General features: G+C 39.9%; 2 protein-coding genes across 4 annotated transcripts in view; both read left to right on the forward strand.

Moving 5' to 3' along the window:
* ANXA4 (annexin A4) overlaps window positions 1–5,488 on the forward strand; it is a 74,848-nt gene extending 69,360 nt beyond the window's left edge. The window contains exons 12-13 of the mRNA XM_027555705.1: window positions 744–866; window positions 4,410–5,488. Coding sequence (XP_027411506.1) covers window positions 744–866; window positions 4,410–4,469 — 183 coding nt within the window. The 3' untranslated portion in view covers window positions 4,470–5,488. The remainder of the gene's footprint in view (window positions 1–743; window positions 867–4,409) is intronic.
* A 5,272-nt stretch (window positions 5,489–10,760) lies between these two features.
* The window catches only part of GMCL1 (germ cell-less, spermatogenesis associated 1), a 56,623-nt gene continuing 43,618 nt past the window's right edge, over window positions 10,761–23,765 (forward strand). For 2 of the 3 annotated variants that reach the window (XM_027555707.1, XM_027555708.1), the window contains exons 1-4: window positions 10,772–11,298; window positions 19,588–19,711; window positions 20,365–20,461; window positions 21,938–22,035. In XM_027555707.1, the coding sequence (XP_027411508.1) occupies window positions 11,039–11,298; window positions 19,588–19,711; window positions 20,365–20,461; window positions 21,938–22,035 (579 nt within the window). In that variant the 5' untranslated portion in view covers window positions 10,772–11,038. Of the gene's footprint in view, window positions 11,299–19,587; window positions 19,712–20,364; window positions 20,462–21,937; window positions 22,036–23,765 lie in introns of all 3 variants that reach the window. The other variant, XM_027555706.1, reaches the window with a different exon arrangement.

The raw sequence follows: 23,765 nt of genomic DNA on the forward strand, positions 1-23,765 counted from the left end.
GTACCATTACCAACTTCCACTTTATAGATGAGAAAACTGGGGCATAAAGAGGCTAAGCAATTTGCTCAGGGTCCTAATGGAGCAGGAATGCCAACCCTGGCAGACCGGCTTCAGAGCCCCAACTCCTAACCATGAATGGTACTCTGTGCAAGCACTCTTGCTGAGGGGCAAGAGAGATCAAAATCTGTCCTTGTTCTCAGAGAACTTCTAGCCTTGACAGGAAGGCAGGTATGTGCAAAACACCATAAGAACAAAACAGAATGTAAGACGTCACTGAGGATCCAAATATAGGGATACAAAGGAAAGGGTATTTAAAAAAAAAATTTCTTTGGGGGTGAGGATCGAAAACGAATTTATAAGGAACTGGTATATTTAAGCAGAGCCTTAAAGGAAGTTTTACATCAGAGGATTTTACATGGTAGGAAGGATGGTGAAGCTGTGAAGGGAAAGATGACATGGTGGGTGGATCACTGTAGGTGAGGCAGGCGGGCTGGAGAACACAGGGTATGTCTCTAGAAGGGCAGAGGGTGGTCTCCTCTGGTCGGCACACGGAGGGTTGAAAAGATAAGCTGGAGAAAGCCTTGAGCTCTGTGAAGAAGAGTGACATTCCACGGGCCCCTAAGGTTGTAGTCCAAAGGACGTCAATGGAAGACTAATACATAGTCTTGCCTTGATAGACTAACAAAGGGCCCTGTCCGAAAACCAGCTCAGCTCTCTATGCAGGGATCTGGTTTCTTCCCTAGGGCTTGGGCACCGATGACGACACCCTTATCAGAGTGATGGTTTCTCGAGCGGAGATTGACATGTTGGACATCCGGGCAAACTTCAAGAGACTCTATGGAAAGTCTCTATACTCCTTCATCAAGGTGGGTCGTGGGAGTCAGGGAAGATGCTGATGAAAGGAGCAGGTTCTGACCTAGGTATTTAGACACTTCCTATCATCTCCTTCTTGTCAGATATCTTTCCCTTTAAAGACGGTACTCTCAAATATTTCCAGTCTCTCTCCTTTCACATGGATGTGAACCTTTCTGCCTGGTTAGAAGCTGAAAATACTTGCCTTCTAAATATAGTAATTATTTCATGTGGATCCCAGACAGAGAAAGATTATATTTTAATGAATGGTCTTAAGAGCACAATTTCCATTTCTACCTGCTTACAGTAAAAGGTAAGCTACTGAATCAGTCATCCAGAACCTCATCCTGGGCCAGCTGAGGTCTGCTGAAAATAAGTGAAAACATGATGGTTATCCTGGATTGCTGTTCTTTACCTGGCACCAGACATCTCGTCCTAACATGGCGTGGGGAGTAATGAGAAATGATTGACATTTCTCAAAACCCCTCATTACTGGGATTTTGCCTTTGAGGAAACCAGAAGGAATATGAAATATGAAACCAAGACTCATGTCCCTAGAAGCTGGTGTTGCCAGCACAGTAAATGTCAAGTCAGGATTTGATCTGTGAATTAAATATTCTGAATCCTACTCATAGCTTGGAGAGGTGTAGCTACTGGGTGATTTGAACTGCAAAGTTTCTAACTATGTCTACAAGGCATTCAGAAACTTGTTTCTACTTCTGTACAATCTGTGAGGTCATTTTATTTTGCAGTGCTGAAATATAGCTAGCTGTAAGTAAAACAATTTTAAGATTCAAGGATGACCGTACATGAAGCTATGGGCAAATATTTGTAACATATAATATAGGGTTAATATCCCTATCTGAAGAGTTTGTACAAATTACTAAGAAAAGGAAAAAAAATCCAAAAGGAAAGCCTGGACAAAAAGAAAACATGAGCTCTATGATAGATGAAACACAAAATGGACACTAAATTGGACAATGTTTAATTTCACTAATGATAGATTACAAATAAGAATGGATCATCATTTTTCACTGAATACCTTAACAAAGTTTAAAGAGATCATAGCCAGCATTGAGAAAGGCTTCGGGAAAACTCACCATCTATTACGGAGGCACTGTAAACTAGTCTAACTTTCCTAGGAGGCAACTTGGCAATAAATGCTTAAAAAATAAACTATGCCTCTTATTTAGCTATTGTTAATGTTTAAGAATTTCTTTTTTTTTTTTAAGAATTTCTTTAGGGGAAATAATAAGATAAAGGTACACTAATGCACAGAGTGGGAGAAAATATTTACAAATCATATCTAATAAGAGTTTACTATCCAGAATATATAAAGAACTCCTACAACACAATAACAAAGAGACAGACAGTCCAATTAAAAAATCACAGAGGGTTTGAATATCTTCATACCTACTACCATGGTTATAATTAAAACAAAAATGAAAAATAACAAATGTTGGTGGACACATTGGAACCTTGTGTATTGCTGGAGTGAATGTAACATGGTGCAGCCACTGTGGAAAAGACTTTGGTACTTCCTCAAGTAATTAGACATAGAATTACCGCATGACCCAGCAGTTCCACCTCCAGGCATATATACTCAAAAGAAATGAAAACAAGCTTGTACACCAATGTAAACATTATTCATGGTAACCAAAAAGTAAAAACAACCCAAGGGTCCATTAATAGATGAATGTTTACAGTGTGGTAGATACATACATAAAATGAATGAAGGTTCTGACACATGGATGAGCTCTGGAAACATGCTAAGTGAAATAAACCAGACATAAAAGGACAAATACTGTATATGATTCTACTTACATGAAATATTTAGACTAGGTAAATTCATAGTGACAGCAAGTACACTAGAGGTTATAAGGGGCTGGAGAAAGAGGGGAACAGGAAATTCTTGCTTAGTGGTTACAGAGTTTATTACATATTATTTTCATTTTTATTAACCAATAGGGGATGACTCAACTTATGGAAAGTCTATACAGTGGAATACTACACAGACCCTAAAATGATGGGGTAAAAAATACTGACTTGGGGAAACAGCTCAACAAATATATTTACATTATGTGTTTTTATATGTATAAATATGCAAATATATGTACTTACACACACTCATATCATACAACACTGGAAAGTCTAAAAATAAAGACTACGTGGCCCATTCAATAACAATTGCCAAAAGGAGCAGGATAGAAATAGAAAATATGTAAATAATAGAAAAAAGACAGAAATGAGGTTAAAAACATAAATTATGATAATTAATAAACTCCCAGATTAGGTAAAAATACAAAATCCTACTGTATACTGTTTATAAAGAACTGAAATACAGTGATATGTAAGAAGCTTTAAAAAAAAAAAGCCAGGGAAAAGAACATTAGACAAATGAAAGGAAAGCAGGGGTTATACTATAAGTAAAAAGAATTCAGGACTTCCCTGGCAGTCCAGTGGCTGAGACCCTGGGCTCCTGATGCAAGGAGCATGAGCTCAGTCCCTAGTTGGGATCCCTCGTGTTGTGCGGCATGCCCAGAAAAAAAAAAGAATTTAAGGGGGAAAAGCATTAAACAGAGAAAAAGTGGACCACTGTATATTGATGAAAGCTACACATTACAACCAAGATTAAACTACCATGAAACTTTAGGTGCCAAACAGTATTGCATTCAAATATACAAATAAGAAACTTGAGACTTCAGAAGAAGATGTTGATGGGGATACTTTGCTGGATACGTGTAACACATCCTTATCTTTTGACAGATCAATGAGGCAAAGTATCAACAAGGGTGTGTTAAGGTTTGAATAATATACATTAAACTTTGAATCCAATCCCATCTTTTCTAGTCACCCATGAAGCACTAACAAAAACTGATCTATTATTTAGACCATGAAAAATTCTACGTAAAAATTATTTCTCCTTTCTAGAAGGCTATTTTGCAAACCATATTAAAGGAAAATACGTGATCATTAATCTGGCAATTCCCATTTTATGAAAATTTATTCTGAATAAATTATTAAGAAAATGCACAAAAATGTCTGTTTATTACAGCAGTGTTTTAAATAGTGAAAAATTGGAAACAACATAAATATCCAATGGGGGGAGATCAAATAAATTATCTTACCTATGTAAAATGGAATACTCTGTAACCATTAAGGAATGATGTTGTGGAGGAATATTTAATAGTGGGAAATTAGCAATACTAAGTAAAAAAAACAGAATACAGATGAATACTACAATCTCATCATGTAGGAATCTATATGCAGAGAAAAAAGGAAGGATATACAAAAACTAAAATGTTAGGCATAGTAATCTCTAGATGTTGGAATTATGGATCATTTTTATATTCTTTTATGTCTATTTTCTACATTGAACAAGTGTTCTTTTTGTAATAAAAAATAACAAATATCATTAAAAAACCTCTCCTAGAAAAATCCAGGCAAGACTGGAAAAGTTAACCTAGGTGACTTTGAGCTGTATATTCTATTTTGAAGCCTGTTTCTCTGACTGTAACTCTGCTTTTCTTCTCCCCCTCGCCACCCACCTCCACCAGGGTGACACATCCGGAGACTACAGGAAGGTGCTGCTCATTCTCTGTGGAGGAGATGATTAAAATCCAGAAAGCCCAGGAAGATTCCCTACACTTTGAATTCTTTTTAACTTAATTTTCTACACTGCTATTAGCATTATCTCAGAATGCTTATTTCCAATTAAAACGCCTACAGATGCCTCCTAGGATATAGCCTGTATTATTATTCATCTATAATTACCCACTATGATGCTTTAAAGCTGTACTTGCATTTCAAAGCTCATAAAACCTAAAAGGAGATTTCAGATTAGAAATAAGAATGTGCTCCATGTTTTCAACAGATCTCTTCCTGTTTGTGTTTCACAGAAATTGGGATATATTACATTATTTCATATTTTCTTTTTGGAGAAAACTATTGAAGTGGAAGACTGTTCTAAAATCTCTTTTATTCCCTCATTCTATTATTAAGAGTGGCTAGTAATTTCTTGATTTGAAATTGTCATCGTCTAGTTAGTAAGAATAGCTAACCAGTTTGATATTTTACATAATCATTGTTTGAAAGCGTCTACACATCTGCTTTTGCTTGTTTAGGTTTTCATATAAAGTGCTAGTTGATCTTAGTACTAAGTTCAGCATTGGAGACTCCCTCCATCACATCTTACATTAAGGTCAGGTAGACTCTCCAGGTTGAAGTATAACAAATTTACTGACTTGTCTGAACAAATTCAACTCTGTGGTTATACAGATCATATATGTCTGACTACCAAACATAAATGCTGAACATTCCACAATATTAGGGTTAATATAATAATAATAATGGTCTTAAGCCAGCTTGAAGATGAATGTGAAAAAATTAAATGTCAAACTACATATTCTGGTGATGGTGTAGTGCTCTGAATTTACATTTTTGTGCTAAAAATAATTTTTTAAATCATTTTTAATTGTGTTGATTTGAATACTTGCATTTGTTGATTTACACTTGCACTGTGGCTTTCAACTCTAGAATTATTGTAAAGGTGTACTTGGATTTAATTTAAAAGTTCAGTTTGCATACAACACAGAAAAATAATTCCAATAAAATATGGTGTCTTTCAAATTAGGTATATGCTTTCTCTGTTTGACTTTTCTGCTTGTGAGTTTTTTCATCCTGGATTCTGAAGTGAGATCTTTTTGAAGGATTTATGTCACTCAATTTCTATTAGAAAGTACAGCATTAAGAAAAATAACATATTTACCCTTACAGCTGTAAAACTAATGTTCACATATACCAAACTCTACTTAATGATAAAAAATAGTATATTTAATTTATCTCTGAAAATGAGTGATGCTCTCAGTTCTACTAAGTAGAACATTCATATTAAATAAGAACATTTGTATTTTTTGTTCATTCTGTAACATTTATTGCATTTTGATGGGTGAAGAATAGGGATTTGTTTCTTCTTGCCTACTGCATGTGCTTGACTATTGATGAAAGCTATTTACATGAATATTTAGTCACTGCAGTTAATTATAGGAAGTAGTACTGCTGCTTCAATACCTACCTAGCAGAGCATGCAATCTCCAGGTCTTTATTTAGCTTTGGAAGCACTCCAAATTTTTGGTGATTTTATCTTTAAATTACATTGGTTGACCAAAAGAGTTCATTCAGGTTTTCCCATAAGGTGTTACAGAAATACTTGAATGGACTTTTGGCCAACCCAATATATGACTTAGCCAGAATTTTAAAACAAATTGTATATGTTGATGGGAAGCTTTCTAGAGAGGCGGTAAAGCCACCCTGGAGGGAATGATTGTTAAGTTGAACAAGCACGACTTTGTAATATGCTTAGGAAGCAACTTAGTTTTTTTCTCCCACTATCCATTTACATTTATTCATTGAGTCTAGTTCTTCTCCTGTCTTTAGATGAAAATTCTAGATAGAGGATAGGGTTGTGACTTTTCTGGTCATTCTTAGGTTTTAAAAAGTCCTACTGTGCAGGTCATAAAATAATGTCATTTCAGTAATTAATGTTTTCAGTTAAAATTCCAAACTTCATTTACAGTTGAGGCTTCTCCCCTTGTTCATCTCTGGTTTATTGCCAGCAGAGAGCTGGCATTTGGAGACAGTGATCTGGTGGGCTTCTTTTTTCACCTTGGCTTCCTTCTAGACCTCCCCTTCCCAACCTAGCAGGAAGGAGGAGAGTAAATGGGAACAGGAAACTTTTTACCTACTAGTGCTGTGATGGACATGATTGAGCGACTTCACTTTATTTTTTCACTTTCATGCATTGGAGAAGGAAATGGCAGCCCACTCCAGTGTTCTTGCCTGGAGAATCCCAGGGACGGGGGAGCCTGGTGGGCTGCCGTCTATGGGGTCGCACAGAGTCGGACACAACTGAAGTGACTTAGCAGCAGCAGCTGTGATGGTAGATGATCAATGCTGTGTGATGCTATCAGATGTTTAAAGCTAATTCTTAAAAACAATCCTGAATTCCTGTACAACTCCATCATCAATAAACTACTCATCTTTGGTTCCTTTGGCAGAGCAAATGCAGTTCTCCTTTTGCAGCCCCTAGAAACTCAGGCTCTGTGCTAAAGTCTGTCATGCCACCCAGTCCTTCTAGACAGGATCTAAGATGATCCTACACTTGCTGTCTTATAGTGGCCCACAACTGTTCCATGTGTATCCTTTTGCGCTGACAAAAGGGATTCTGGAGGTGCAGCAGGGGATCTGCTCCTCCCTTCCCCATTTCCTTTCTAAGCTACCTCAGCCAGCCTCTCTCAGTTCATATTTCTGAGTACACTGGGAGCCTAAGTTACATATACCACTGATGGGAGTATAAACTAATGCAATCATTTCAGAGAGCAATTTGGCAATAGAGAATAAAGTTATATAAAGCTCCCAGCAAATTCACTTCTGGGGATCTATTTAGTGAATCTCTGCACATGGTATTCACTGCTGCTCTTATGTGCTTTAAAGTAGAACCAACTTAAATCCCTCAGTGAAGGAAAAGATAAAGAAATTTTGGGTTAGTCATACAATGAGTAGTGAAAATTAACTAGAGATTGGTCAATTGATTAAGTCTCAAAAGTATAATTTTGAGAGAGAAGAAAGGTGCAGAATGATAGGTATGAATGATTCCATTAAATTACATGTCTAAACATGCAAAAGAAAATATATTGCTATGGGTACACATAAAAACATCCATGGGAATAGTAATCTAACCATTCTGAGGATAGTGTAGAGGAAAGGGAGTTTCTGCCTATCTGTATTGTTCTACTTGAATAAATCAAAGCTAGTATAATATACTGAAGTTTTTACTAAAATTTAAGTTACATGGACCTATGGGTCCATAGGTATTTATCATATTAAAGTAATTAATTCATTTTAAGTCTTCCATTTATGGTATTTCATTATAAACACTGTCATTATAAGGGCTTCCCTGTGGCTCAGCCGGTAAAGACTTCGCCTGCAATGCTGGAGACCTGGGTTTGATCCCTGGGTTAGGAACATCCACTGGAGAAGGGAAAGGATACCTGCTCTAGTATTCTGGCCTGGAGAATTCCATGGACTGTATAGTCCATGGGGTCGCAAAGAGTCACAATGGAGCAACTTTAACTGTCATAAACATTTCATTTAAAAACTAGCAGAAGGTAATCAGAGAATGAAAGCTGACTGCCCAGGGTCCATAGCAATGGCTGCATACTGCTGGTATACAACTTTAATTTTTGCTCAGATACCTGTAAGTTTTGCTTGGACCTCCAGCAGGCACTTTAAACCTTGACAGACCCGGTATGGAGCCTATTCAGACATCCCACTGCCGCTGGGAGAGAAGAAAAAGAGTCCTGGGAATGACTTGCTGTAATCAGTTAAGAGCCGGCGAAAGGGGCTGCTTAACAAATCCAAGGGCTGAGAAGGGACATATGTATACCGATGGTTGACTCATGTTGATATTTGGCAGAAAACAACAAAATTCTGTAAAAATTATCCTTCAATTTAAAAAATGTATTAAAAAATAAAACGCACATATACAAAAACCCAAGGGCTTAGCAAAGCTCCACATTCGAGGTCCTCCTCTCTTGGAAAGCCTGAGCAGGGTGTGACCCTAGCACATGGTTGGTGTTCAGTTGCCCAGTCGTGTCGGACTCTGCGACCCCAAGCTCACACGTGGTTCAGTTCAGTTCAGTTCAGCCACTCAGTCGTGTCCAATTCTTTGCGACCCCATGAATCGCAGCACACCAGGCCTCCCTGTCCCTCACCAACTCCCAGAGTTCACTGAGACTCACGTCCATCGAGTCGGTGATGCCATCCAGCCATCTCATCCTCTGTCGTCCCCTTCTCCTCCTGCCCCCAATCCCTCCCAGCATCAGTCTTTTCCAGTAAGTCAACTCTTTCTCATGAGGTGGCCAAAGTATTGGAGTTTCAGCTTTAGCATCAGTCCTTCCAAAAAACACCCAGGACTGATCTCCTTTAGAATGGACTGGTTGGATCTCCTTGCAGTCCAAGGGACTCTCAAGAGTCTTCTCCAACACCACAGTTCAAAAGCCATCAATTCTGTGGCGCTCAGCTTTCTTCACAGTCCAACTCTCACATCCATACATGACCACTGGAAAAACCATAGCCTTGATTAGACAGACCTTTGTTGGCAAAGTAATGTCTCTGCATTTCAATATGCTATCTAGGTTGGTCATAACTTTCCTTCCAAGGAGTGTCTTTTAATTTCATGGCTGCAATCACTATATGCAGTGATTTTGGAGCCCCCAAAAATAAAGTCTGACACTGTTGCCCCATTTATTTGCCATGAAGTGATGGGACTAGATGCCATGATCTTCATTTTCTGCATGTTGAGCTTTAAGCCAACTGTTTCACTCTCCACTTTCACTTTCATCAAGAGGCTTTTTAGGTCCTCTTCACTTTCTGCCATAAGGGTGGTGTCATCTGCATATCTGATTGATATTTCTCCCAGCAATCTTGATTCCAGCTTGTGCTTCTTCCAGCCCAGCATTTCTCATGATGTACTCTGCATAGAAGTTAAATAAGCAGGGTGATAATATACAGCCTTGACGTACTCCTTTTCCTTTTCGAACCAGTCTGTTGTTCCATGTCCAGTTATAACTGTTGCTTCCTGACCTGCACACAGGTTTCTCAAGAGGCAGGTCAGGTGGTATTCCCATCTCTCTCAGAATTTTCCACAGTTTATTGTGATCCACACAGTCAAAGGCTTTGGCATAGTCAATAAATCAGAAATAGATGTTTTTCTGGAACTCTCTTGCTTTTTCCATGATCCAGTGGATGTTGGCAACTTGATCTCTGGTTCCTCTGCCTTTTCTAAAACCAGCTTGAACATCTGGCAAGTTCACGGTTCATGTATTGCTGAAGCCTGGCTTGGAGAATTTTGAGCATTACTTTACTAGCATGTGACATGAGTGCAATTGTGCGGTAGGTAGTTTGAGCACTCTTTGGCATTGCCTTTCTTTGGGATTGAAATGAAAACTGACCTTTTCCAGTCCTGTGGCCACTGCCGAGTTTTCCAAATTTGCTGGCATATTGACTGCAGCACTTTCACAGCATCATCTTTCAGGATTTCAAACAGCTCAACTGGAATTCCATCACCTCCACTAGCTTTGTTTGTAGTGATGCTTTCTAAGGCCCACTTGACTTCACATTCCAGGATGTCTGGCTCTAGATGAGTGATCATACCCTCGTGATTATCTTGGTCGTGAAGATCTTTTTTGTACAGTTCTGTGTATTCTTGCTACCTCTTCTTAATATCTTCTGCTTCTGTTAGGTCCATACCATTTCTGTCCTTTATTGTGCCCATCTTTGCATGAAATGTTCCCTTGGTATCTCTAATTTTCTTGAAGAGATCCCTAGTCTTTCCCATTCTGTTGTTTCCCTCTATTTCTTTGCATTGATCACTGAGGAAGGCTTCTTATCTCTCCTTGCTCTTCTTTGGAACTCTGCATTCAGATGCTTATATCTTTCCTTTTCGCCTTTGCTTTTCACTTCTCTTGTTTTCACAGCTATTTGTAAGGCCTCAGACAGCCATTTTGCTTTTTTGCATTTCTTTTCCATGAGCTCCTCCAAAAAAGACCCCCAAACAGCAATGTCTTTTTTGCCCCGTGCCGATCACAGGGCCCAGAAGACATCTGGACTTTAGGGAATCTTTAGAAAGAACAAATGAGCTAGAATCGCCGGTCTTGCTAACACAAAGGGGATGTCCAAACTAAAGCTAAAGGGCAGCTCTGCCTCCAACTCAGTATTGTTGGAGAGACCAGCCAAGCTCAGCATAAACACCTCAGGACAGCACACCCGCCGTACGGCTCCCGCCCTCAACCCATTCTGCGCAGGCTCCACCTGTGACGTACGCGCGCTTTTCCCCGCCCCTTCCGGAGGCTCGCCGTGCGCATGCGCCCTACGTTACGCGCTTTGTTGCAAAAGCGACGGGGTGAGGTCCTGCGGTCCGCGCGCGAGGGGCGGCCAGACGCAGCGGACGGGGCGGAGGATGGAGACTGTGGCGTCTGCTCCAACGGTCGTGGCCGCTCGTGAGAAGGTGGCGGTGTAGGCAACTCGGGCTCCGTGGAGGCTGGCGGTGGTGGCCGGCCATGGCGGGAGACCGTCTGTGTTGGGCTCCCTGAGGTGCGCTCCCTGCCGTCTCGGGGAGCTGTGACCCATGGGCTTGCTGAGCAGCCGGGTGCTACGCCACCCGGGGCGAACCCGAGCCCAGCCGGAACCGGCTTCTGGAGCTGGGGGCTCCGCCCGGAGGCCAGAGACTGGCGGCGACGCGCCCGGCCATGGCTTCTGTTACTGTCCGGGCAGTCACAAGCGCAAGCGGAACAGCGGGACCTTCTGCTACTGTAACCCCGATTCCGAGACCGACGAGGATGAGGAGGAAGGGGACGAGCAGCAGCGGCTTCTCAACACCCCTCGAAGGTACGGGGCGGGGAGGGGGACACGCCCGCACTGCCCGCGCTCGCACCTGTTGGGCGGCTCCCGCGCCCCGGCTTGGGGGTGAGCCCTGGGGGCTTCGGGGGCTGCGGCGCTCCCTAGCCTGTGAAGAGCCGGACGTGCCCTTGACGGGGTAGACCTGGGAGCCGGTCCGAGGCGGGCCGGATGGGGTGCACCTGGGGAGACGCCCAGTGGTCTGGCTTGTTAACCGCAGACGCCGCCAGGGTGGTGCTACCGCCCCAAGATGAGACTGAGAAACGCCAAGCCAGGCTTGCGCCTCGTTAAACCTTAGACAGGGCCAGCCAGCCGGCCTTCCGTAATACACCTCGGTCCTCTCTTGAGTGGGTGGCAGTAGAATTAAGTTGTTTTGCATCCGGCTGCCTTGAATAGTACAAGACACGTACATTCAGGCCCTGAAATGGGCACTCCTGTTGTCCCACAGCGGAAGGGAAATGGTTACGTACAGGAGCTCTTTTTAACTGTAAAGGTGAAATTTTCAGTTGTGTGTACATTTGTTCCTCAATAGCAGCAGAGTCTTTTTAGCGTCTCTAGCACTCAAAGTCGTTGACCGTGGATATGTGTAAGGCAGCTTGCTTAACCTCTTTTTTTTTAGAAGAGTTGAAAAACGGAGTATTTACTTGGGAACTAAAATGTAGTTTGTAAGTTGAATATATTTTCACATGAAGAGTCTCGTTGCTACCTTTTTTTAAGGCTATCAGGGGGTCACATAGATGTAATTTTTTTTAAAAAACTTTAAAAGAGTAAAATTTTATGCTACACGTTACGTGTTTATTATAAAATAAGAATAGCATAATAACCTCTGTAAGTAATTTGATTTCTAAATCCTTTCATACAGTTTTATGTTTATATTTACACAAATGGACCCCGACTGTCAAACTGTTCAGTTCCCTTTTTGGAGAATTAGTGTAGTATAGTTTTTAGAGCTCAGGTTCTGAGTTCTAGTCTATATTTTGCACTTAATAGCCTTATTTCTAAAATGGAGATGCTAATACTTTACTTGTAGGACTTGACGGATGTTAGAATGCATACAATGCACAGTGCCTGGTATGGAAGCAGTCAGTAAATATTATGTCTCCTTGATGAATTGGCTCCCCTTATCTTTACAAAATACAAAGACGTTTACATCTGTATTACTACAGCCAGTATCACTTTGTCTTGATTCCCTTTTAACCTGTCTTAAAGTAGTATTTTGTAGACAGCATTTAGTTGAGTCTTGTTTTTAAAAAAATGCAATAGGATTATCTCTGCCTTTCGATTAATTAGTATTTAGACCACTGTATTTAATGTCACTGTAAAAATATATGGGACTTCCCTGATGGCTCAGATGTAAAGAATCTGCCGATGCAGGAGACCTGGGTTCTATCCCAGGGTCAGGAAGATCCCCTGGAGAAGGGAATGGCTACCCACTCCAGTATTCTTGCCTGAGAATTCCATGGGCAGAGAAGCCTGGCAGGCTGCAGTCCACAGAGTTGCAAAGAGTTGGACATGACTAAGCGTCTAAGGATTTGCCTGGAAAATCCCATGGACGAAGGAGCCTTGTGGGCTGCAGTCCATGGGGTCGCTAAGAGTCGGACACGACTGAGCGACTTCACTTTCACTTTTCACTTTCCTGCATTGGAGAAGGAAATGGCAACTCACTCCAGTGTTCTTGCCTGGAGAATCCCAGGGACAGGGAAGCCTGGTGGGCTGCCGCCTACGGGGTCGCACAGAGTCGGACCCGACTGAAGCGACTTAGCAGCAAGCGTCTAACACACACACATAGAAATATATATGTCAGGGTCCATTTGAAAGAAATTACATAGTACTTTGAGTAGAGAAAATTTAATATAACCATGGCACCCCACTCCAGTACTCTTGCTTGGAAAATCCCATGGACGGAGGAGCCTGGTAGGCTGCAGTCCTTGGGGTCGCTAGGAGTCAGACACGACTGAGCGACTTCACTTTCACTTTTCACTTTCATGCATTGGAGAAGGAAATGGCAGCCCACTCCAGTGTTCTTCCCTGGAGAATCCCAGGGACAGGGGAGCCTGGTGGGCTGCCGTCTATGGGGTCGAACAGAGTCAGAAACGACTGAAGTGACTTAGCATAGCATAGCATTAAATTATTGAAGTAAAGAGATCTCTGAAAAATAGAAGAATAGAGGACATAGGGAGCAGTCACTACTTCTAGGGCTGAGACAGACTATCCAAATAAGAAACAAGTTTGGAATAGGGCCACCTTTTCCAAGCTGAGATTCAAATGTTAGAGGAGTTGTGGCCCTGTAGATGGTAGAAAAGTTTGCTAAGGTGTGGAAGGCTAAGACTGGCTAGCAAGGAACCACCCACTGGCATGCCAACAAAACTAGCTTGAAGGCTGTCTAGCTCACAAAACTGAAAATATTTACCGTCTAGACCTTTATAGAAAAAGTTTGCTGACCCCCAAATTACATGAGTAGAGTGGAATGGAAAATCGAATAAAGCAAATCTTTATTAGGAAGTGTATATCAGAATCTAGTGTGTTATACTAGCATACCAGCATAAGATGACTAGTTTATTCAGCTCAGCGTGGAGAAAGGGTGTAAGAAATTTTTAAGGTCAGGAATTTTGTGAGTTGTCACTAATATGCTTCCTGAGTCTGTCTCGTGTGCACTTCTACCTCAGCCACCACTCCATGAAAAGCTTTGGTCTCCAGGCCCACTTTCTGCCTAAGACCTTTTGTCAAGTGCATGTTTTACTTTTACATTAACAAGACTTAAAACTCAGCTGTTCTGCAACCAGATCTTTAGTTTCTTGTCCATAGAGTGTCTCAAAATTGAAATCTAGTGAACAGTTATTTTTTGTTAGAGCTATGTAAATGTTGTTCACTGCAGAGTCAAGTAGTGTGCTAGGATTATAAATCGTACTTCCTGGGTCCAAAGTCACAACCACTTGTTTTTGTCTTGGGAGAAATCTTTTAAACTCATAATTAAATTGAATCTTTTTTCTTTTTTTTTCCACTCCATTAAGTGTTTAAATTCGAACCCTGTTTTCATTTGTAGCTTATTAGAACAATACTCTTTTTTGTGTGTGTGTTGCTTTTTTATTTTCCTGGACTTCTTTGACTGGCTTCCACCCATTGGACAAAAGAATTATATTCCTTCATCCTGTCTTCAGATTTTTCTCTTTCCAAACACACTTGCGTGGAGTCCGTCTTATTTAAACCCAAACCTCCCTCCCGGGTCCCTTCATCCTCCTGTTCCAATTTGGATTCATTGCCCTGTAGGTCAACACTTATCTTGGGACAGACATTGACCCCGTGTGTAGGATTAGATCCTGTTTTCTGTAGCCTGTGTCTTTTATGAACTTTTCTGAGGGAACTACATCCTCAAGTGTATTTTCCTAAGAAAATTGCTAAAGAAGGTAATTTGTGCTTCAGTTCAGTTCAGTCGCTCAGTTGTGTCTGACTCTTTGCAACCCCATGAATTGCAGCACACCAGGCCTCCCTGTCCATCACCAACTCCCAGAGTTCACTCAAATTCATGTCCATTGAGTCGATGATGCCATCCAGCCATCTCATCCTCTGTCGTCCCCTTCTCCTCCCGCCTTCAACCTTTCCCAAAGTCAGGGTCTTTTCAAATGAGTCAGCTCTTTGCATCAGGTGGCCAAAGTATTGGAGTTTCAGCTTCAACATCAGTCCTTCCAAAGAACACCCAGGGCTTATCTCCTTGCCAAGGGACTCTCAAGAGTCTTCCAACACCACAGTTCAAAAGCATCAGTTCTTCAGTGCTCAGCTTTCTTCACAGTCCAACTCTCACATCCATACATGACCACTGGAAAAACCATAGCCTTGACTAGACGGACCTTTGTTGGCAAAGTAATGTCTCTGCTTTTGAATATGCTATCTAGGTTGGTCATAACTTTCCTTCCCAGGAGTAAGCGTCCTTTAATTTCATGGCTGCAATCACCATCTGCAGTGATTTTTGAGCCCCCCAAAATAAAGCCTGACACTGTTTCCACTGTTTTCCCCATCTATTTCCCATGAAGTGATGGGACCAGGTGCCATGATCTTCGTTTTCTGAATGTTGAGCTTTAAGCCAGCTGTTTTACTCTCCTCTTTCACTTTCATCAAGAGGCTTTTTAGTTCGTCTTCACTTTCTGCCATAAAGGTGGTGTCATCTGCATATCTGAGGTGATTGATATTTCTCCCAGCAATCTTGATTCCAGCTTGTGCTTCTTCCAGCCCAGCGTTTCTCATGATGTTCTCTGCATAGAAGTTAAATAAGCAGGGTGATAATATACAGCCTTGACGTACCCCTTTTCCTATTTGGAACCAGTCTTGTTGTTCCATGTCCAGTTCTAACTGTTGCTTCCTGACCTCCATATAGGTTTCTCAAGAGGCAGGTCAGGTGATCTGTATTCCCATCTCTTTCAGAATTTTCCACAGTTTATTGTGATCCACACAGTCAAAGGCTTTGGCATAGTCAATAAAGCAGAAATAGATATTTTTCTGGAACTCTCTTGGTTTTTCAATGATCCAGCGGATGTTGTGCTTACCCAGTTGTAAATTTAGTCTCTTACTTTAGTCATCTTTTGACTCGGTGCAGAAGTCTAAAAGGGGGAGCCTGGTGGGCTGCCGTCTATGGTGTCACACAGAGTCAGACACGACTGAAGCGACTTAGCAGCAGCAGCAGAAGTCTAATCTGAAATAACTTTTTATATCTGATGATTTTAATTCATTGTCTTCTAGCCTGCCATATTGATGAGAAATATGATACTGGTCCAATTCTCTTTTCTTTTTAGGTGACTTTTTTTTTCTGTCTGGTGCGTTTGGAATTTTTTCTTTGGTATTTTGGAATTTAGAAGGTACTTAAATATAGGTCTTTAAATGGCCTTGGTGCTTGGTGGATCCTTACAGTCTAAAGACTGCTTTGGGGAAACTTTCTTCTGTAATTCCCTTTCTTCTGTTATCTTTGTTTTTTCTTTCTTGGACCCCTGTCAACTGGATTTTGGATCTCTTGAACTGTACCTCTTTCTCTTTTTTTCTTTCTAGGCCTTTTTTGCTTTATGTTCTAGGAAATTTTCCTTAATTTTGTCTTTTTTTTTTTTTTTCCGCAACCATGTTTTTGGTCCTAAGAGCTCTTTTCTCCCTCTTCTGAGACATCCTTTATCATAGCATCCTATTTTATAAATGTAATAATCTCAACTCTCATAGCAAATAGATGGGGAAACAGTAGACACAGTGACAAACTTTATTTTCTTGGGCTCCAGAATCACTGCAGATGGTGTCTGCAGCCATGAAATTAAAAGACACTTGCTCCTTGGAAGAAAAGCTATGACAGACTTAGTGTATTAAAAGCAGAGACATTACTTTACCGACAAAGGTCCATCTAGTCAAAGCTATGGTTTTTTCAGTAGTCATGTGTGGATGTGAGAGTTGGACCATAAAGAAAGCTGAGTGCCAAAGAATTGATGCTTTCGAACTGTGGTGCTGAAACTGAAGCTCCAGTACTTTGGCCACTTGATGCGAAGAGGTGGCCAAACGATGCAACTCATTAGAAAAGACCTTGTTGCTGGGAAAGATTGAAGGCAGGAGGAGAAGGGGTCAACAGAAAACAAGATGGTTGGATGGTATCACCGATGTGATGGACATGAGTTTGAGCAAGCTCCGGAAGATGATGAAGGACAAGGAAGCCTGGTGTGCTACAGTCCTTGAGTCTCAAAGAGTTGGACTTGACTGAGCTACTGAACAACAACAAAATCTCAACTCTGTAGGTGTGCTAGTTATAATTAGAGTGTTGGGATTCTTTTTTTAAGTTCTCTTTTCCCTGAATTATACGTTTCCTCTGATGCCAAATTCTCTCTTTTTAAAAATAGTCTTTAATACTCCTAACTTCCTCATGTTGGGAGATCCTTGGTTGGCTGCCTCAGAATGGGTAGCTTGTGTGTGTATGTGTGTGTGTGTGTGTGTGTGTGTGTGTGTTGAATAAATAGATTTATTACTACTGAGCCTCCCCTTTGAGTAGGAAGACTGTCTACTAAGTTGTATATGATTGTATATGGGTGCGACACGCTCTGTTTTAGAACAGAGATTCCCAAACGTTATTGGTTCACAGTACCCTTCATGTCTCAATAATGTTTTTCTTGGCACCTCTGGCCCTAAAGAAACATTTAATAGTCAGGTCCAAACAAGTAAATAGCATAGATCACATAGTGTCTGAATGATGTTGCTGTGATTTCCTCTAAGTCTGTAATATTTCACATGCCTCCCTGAGTTTGCTGTGGTGTTCCAGGTGCTTTGGCACACAGTTTGGGATCCAGGATTAAATCCTGGTGAATAGGTTGGTAAGTAACAGGTTACATATTGCTCAAATGCCATGATAAGGATAGCTTTGTGTGGGGCTCCAACACCTACACCAGAGTCTTAATTCTTCCTGATAAATATATTGTTTCTTTCTAGAAAAACCTTGGATTCTGTTTGCAGGAGTTATCTGTACTCTGTGTTCATAGTGGTGGAGGTCATTAGGGGAACAAGTCTCCCCATTTTCTGCCTTCTTTTTCTCTTGAGATCTCATCCTCCCAGCCCCATCCCCATCCCACAGTTCTGAAGGGCTTCAGCCTCCATTCTAGATCCTGATACATTTTGGGCTATGGCTTTCACTGCTCTTTTCCATTCCAGTTTGTTTTCTAACTTCCAGATCCATAGAATTCTCTCAGCACATGTTAAGCCCAACCTCACCTTTTTCCTGTTGTGGGTTTATTCCTTTCTGCACTTTTAATCTTCATATAATCTAGAGAGAGTGCTTTTAAGAACTGGAGACTACTTGTCTTATTTATCTCTTACAGTAACCCAATGAAGTGAATATTTATACCCTTTTTTCACATGTAAGGTAACTGAGCTGTTATAGAGCTGGGACTCAAAGCCAAGTCTGTCTACCACCAAAGCATGTGCGATTTTTATTGTCTATTGGGAAGAGGTATTCAATACACAGATTTAAGACGCTGTCAGAATGATTACTGATTTTTTTTTACATTTAATAAAAATAATCATTAATTTTACATTAATCATTAATTTTACATTTTTCATTAATCAATGATTAATGATTTTTTTTCTTTGTTTACATTTAAAAGTTTTACTAGGAAAGCTGTCAGGATTGGCCAGGAGTATGAAAAATATTGATCAGCCTCTGCCTAGGGGTTTCCTCACCTACTGGATGGACCATCTTGATCACAGATTGTCAAAACAAAAATTACACAGTTCTTCCTTTAAATCTTATGCCCAAATCCAGGATATTTACAGATGCATAATAATACGTGATGCTGTTCTGGTTGAGGTTAGATGGGATACCCAGAATTCACTCCTCACTCTCCTTTGTAAACCCTAAGACACACTTCTCCATTGAGCATAGTTGTGAAAATCTTTGGTCTGAGGCTGTAAACCATTTGTCTAATTTAGGGAAAAACACATTTTAAGGAGTTTAAGAATAGTTTGGGGGCTTTCCTGGTGGCTAAGTGATAAAGAATCCACCTGCCAATGCAAGAGGCATAGGTTCAGTCCCTAGTCTGGAAAGATTCCACATGCCACAGAGTAGCTAAGCCCATGTGCCTCAACACCTGAGTCTATGCTCTAGAGCCCCAGAGCTGCATCTACTGAAGCCTGCATGTCCTAGAGTCCATTGTCCACAATGAGAGAAGACACACAGTGAGAAACTCGCACAGTATAACTGGAAAGTAGCCCCAGCTTGCCGCAACTAAAGAAAAGCCCTCACAACAATGAAGACCAAGTGCAGCCAAAAATAAAAATAAATTACATTAAAAAAAAGTTGTTGGTACTAAAGTAAGATCAAATGTAAATTACTAAAATACTTGGGTAGGTCTTGTTCTTCATTTTGTAGTTGCAATATTATTGCAACTATATTGACATTGTCCATAGTGCTGATTTCTAAACAAAAAAATAAGCAAAATCATCATGCTGACTTATCTTTATTGAATAGGTAATTGACTTAATTCAAAAATTGCAAAAAGGCGTATAGTGAAAGGTCTTCCTCCCACCCCACCCCCTCTATCCACTGTTGCCCCTCTTGGGAATAGAGTACTCCAGAGGTAACCACTATTACTAGTTTTTTATGTGCCCTTCCGTACATAAGCACATTTGAATGCATAATATCTCTCTTTTTATACCGTGGGCAGATTGGTTCTATTTAATAGAAATTGAGCAAAAAGAGTATTTAGAGTTACATGCAAAATAAGTAAAATACTCAGTATTACACATACATAATGTTTGCATTTCTTTTAACAGGAAAAAACTGAAGAGTACATCCAAATATATTTATCAAACATTATTTTTAAATGGTGAAAACAGTGACATTAAGATTTGTGCTCTAGGAGAAGAGTGGAGCTTACACAAAATATATTTATGTCAAGTAAGTATTTTATTTTTCTCTTTGAGTAGCCAAAGTAGTTGCTTAACTCAAATTCTTTTAAGTCTTATTCTTATTGTATTTTACAATAGTCTTTTGCATGAGTATTTGTCCTGTCTGATGGCAAGTCTCATTCTGTAAGAGATACACTGTGAATATTGTTAGTGAAAACTTAAGTTTGGTCTAGGAAACAGATTTTGAATTTTCATTGTCATACTGGCCTAGGAGTATGTTTTTGTCATTCCAGTGAGGTACTTATTTTAGTGCCTTCTGTTGACAAAAATGGAAAAAGTTAGGGGAAAAGGATAGAAGAAGGACTCAACAGTTTTTAGTTTCTTTTCTCACTTCCTTAGTAGATTATTTTGTGTCCATCTTGTGTGCTGTCATATGTTTATGAGATACTTAAATGTATAATTTCTATGCTTGAATTTAGAATACTATTGAAAAGGAAAACATATATATATATATATATATATATATATATAAAATATACTCAGAAATTGTTCCACTGAGTGAAAAGCTTAGTTGGTTCAAGTAGTAACATAGGAATTCAGTTCAGACAGTAATATGAGAATTTAGTTTTCTTTAATTAAAAACATAGTATTTTGATAAGCTTAATAGTTTCTTTATCATAATTTCTTTTTCATTTTGTTAAGTCTGGCTACTTTTCTAGTATGTTCAGTGGTTCTTGGAAAGAATCCAGCATGAATACCATTGAACTGGAGATTCCTGACCAGAATATTGATATAGAAGGTAACTGCCACCATAATTACTATTATGTAAAAATGATAAAAACATAACCTTTTTATCCTTTTGGCAGAAAGTATTTTCTTCTAACCTTGTTAACTAGGAAAAAAGCTCCTTTTAACACACACAGTGACAATTTTTATTGATTTACTCTATACTTTATCAATTCTGTTCTGTGTCTCCCTAATCTTAGTCATGTCAGCTTTATCAGTCCGTTTCCTTCATGTTTAAAAATATATCTGCCTGGGATATAGAGGATGTAGAGTGAAGAAAGGAGAAGTATGACCAGTAAACAGTAAGCCAGTAAACAGTATTCATTGATTATTCCCTGTACAGAAAGATCTTTTCTGGGAACAAGTAGATGTATCAGGTAGTCAGTATTGTTTTAGAGCTATAATGGTCTTTAGATGACGAAGCTGAGGCCAGGAGGATTTAAGAGACTTATTTTAGGTCTCAGAGCAGTTTAGTGAGGTAGGATCAGACTATAGTTCTAACTTCTATCCTGGTGCTCCTGCTTCCCTCTTTGATAACTGAAGTGGAAGTACCCAGTACTAACCTCATGGGTAAAGAATGTTTATAAAGCCAACCTTGCAGGACACACATGAGAATGGCAATAGAGAAAAGGATGGACAGGTTCAAATAGCTGTGGTGGCAGCATACACAGAAGATGCGGGTTCAATTCCTGGGTCAGGAAGAGCCCCTGGAGGAGGAAATGGCAACACTCTCTGTATTCTTGCCAGAAAAATCCCATAGACAGAGGACTGCCTGACTGGTTACAGTCCATGGTGTCACAAGGAGTTGGACACAGCTGAGCACTCATTCACAGGACCAGGAGATATTCCATGCTCCGCAGTGAAGCACTGAACCACCAGGGTTAAGACTGTCATTTGGTCTGTGTAGTTGTACTTAATGATTGATCTACTCAGGAATATCTTCATAAAACTCTTTCCAAGGGTGTCTTAATTCTGACCACTAACTGACATCAAGGTTAGATGTAGGAGAATCCAGCATGATTTGATAGAATTGATGGAAATGTATAACATTGTTATTAAAGCATCATCAGTCCATAACCATTACTAGTAGTTTTATTGGCAATCCACTCCTGCACTCTTGCCTGGAAAATCCCTCGGATGGAGGAGCCTGGTGGGCTGCAGTCCATGGGGTCGCTAGGAGTTGGACACGACTGAGCGACTTCACTTTCACTTTCATGCATTGGAGAAGGAAATGGCAACCCACTCCAGTGTTCTTGCCTGGAGAATCCCAGGGACGGGGGATCCTGGTGGGCTTCTGTTTTTGGGGTTGCACAGAGTCAGACACGACTGAAGCAACTTAGCAGCAGCAGTAATTTTATTAGTGATGATCATCTTATCCTTTTAGACTAGATTTAGACATATGTCTTAGTGTATAAAGACTGTCCTTATTCTTGTAATATTCTTACAGCTAAAATTGTTATTTTATTCTATCTGTGTATTTTGCTTTCAGCACTTCAGGTGGCGTTTGGGTCATTGTATCGAGATGATGTCTTAATAAAGCCAAGTCGAGTCATTGCCATTTTGGCAGCAGCTTGTATGCTGCAATTGGTAAGTATGCATATTACTCAAAAAATAATAATACTTGTATCTTTGTTTCAAGGTATCCCTTCCAAAAACAATAATAAAACCTAGTTTTTTATAATTTTTAAAATTAATATATAAATATTTCTTTTGTGATAAGTCATTTAAAATGTTAAACCAAAAACTTTACTACAAATGAGGAGGGTCTTGATATTTGTGTAAAATGAAGGCAGGCTGTTTCTATGTAGAGATCTTAGAATGACTATAATGTGAAACTAATATACTTGTCTAAATCCATTTATAGATTTCTGTGCATTAATGGGGCTTCCCTTGTGGCTCCGCTGGTAAAGAGTCCGCCTGCAATGCAGGAGACCTGTTCAATCCCTGGGTTGGGAAGATCCCCTGGTGAAGGGAAAGGCTACCAACTCTAGTATGCTGGCCTGGAGAATTCCATGGGCTGTATAGCCCATGGGGTCGCAAAGAGTCAGACATGACTGAGCGACTTTCACTTCTTTCTGTGCATTAATGACTTATCTTGACTATTACGAAGCAAGTGGCTTATGATTTGATTATTAATTCATATAGTTCATGGATTCGGAAAACATTGAGTGCTTACTATGTACATGTTTTCTTAGGAAATAATTGCGTGTAAACCACCTAAATGTATATAACCTATTGACAGAATGACAGATTTGTTTATTCAACAGAAGTATATTGAGCAGTGTGTCAAGCTAGGCATAGAGATCCAGAGGTAAATAAAGATATCTATGCCTTCAAGAAGCTCACAATATAATAAGTGTAGAGTCGAGGAGGAAGAGTTGATATACAGGCCCCAAAACTAAAGTAAGAGCTGTCCAATATTATAGATATGATGATAAACTTTCTGTAGCATTTAGTGGATGTGCAAAGTGGTCAGTTTAACCTGGTAGTGTAAGAGAAGGAAGTTGTGTTTGAGGTTGAGTCTTAAAAACTAAAAATGTGTTTACTTGTGAAGTAAGAAGAGAGGGGAAGAAAAAGCATTTCATGCAGAAAACTAAGACTTAGAAATGAGAAAATAATGGAGCGTTAGAAAATCTGAGTGGAACACAGATCTAGCATAGAATAGAAGGGTTGGAGAAAAAGAGGCAGAGGCCAGATCACGAAAGTCCCTCAGTACCTTTTAAAAAGTTAACACTTTGCATAAGTGCTTTTGAAAAGTTCTAATCCGAGGAAAGACAAAGTTGTATTTTAGGAAGAATGCTTGGGATCAATGTGAAGGATGAGCTGAAAGGAAAGTTGAGTATAAATCCTATTGCAGTAATCCACAGGAGGGTCTAGATGAGGGTAAAAAGCATGGAGAGGAAAACTGGATACTGGGAGGTTAAGCAGGGATTATCCACTAGACCTGATGACACAGATGGATTTTAAAAGGAAAGGGGCGGAGTCTAGAATAGCTTGCCGGAAAGTTTAAAATCCCGGTTTGAGTCAACATTTTATTTTGATCATTTTAAAAAGTTAAGTTTCTTTTTATGTGGCATTTTTATACTGGTTTATTTGAAATAATAGTTAATAGCTTGTTAAATATCCCTGGCTGAGGTAATTTGACTTTTTAACGTTTTGATCCTTTTGATACTTATTTTCAATAATTATACTTTTGTAACTTTTAATCCTTTTTAGGTTTTACTCTAAATTCACTTTCTGCATTATCTGTGTGACTTGGCTATTTAACAATAATACTCTTGCATGGTGGATGTAGTTCAAAAATTTGAGTAAACTCA

This window comes from Bos indicus x Bos taurus, chromosome 11 (assembly GCF_003369695.1).
Source record: "Bos indicus x Bos taurus breed Angus x Brahman F1 hybrid chromosome 11, Bos_hybrid_MaternalHap_v2.0, whole genome shotgun sequence".
In the NCBI taxonomy this organism is placed as follows: domain Eukaryota; kingdom Metazoa; phylum Chordata; class Mammalia; order Artiodactyla; family Bovidae; genus Bos; species Bos indicus x Bos taurus.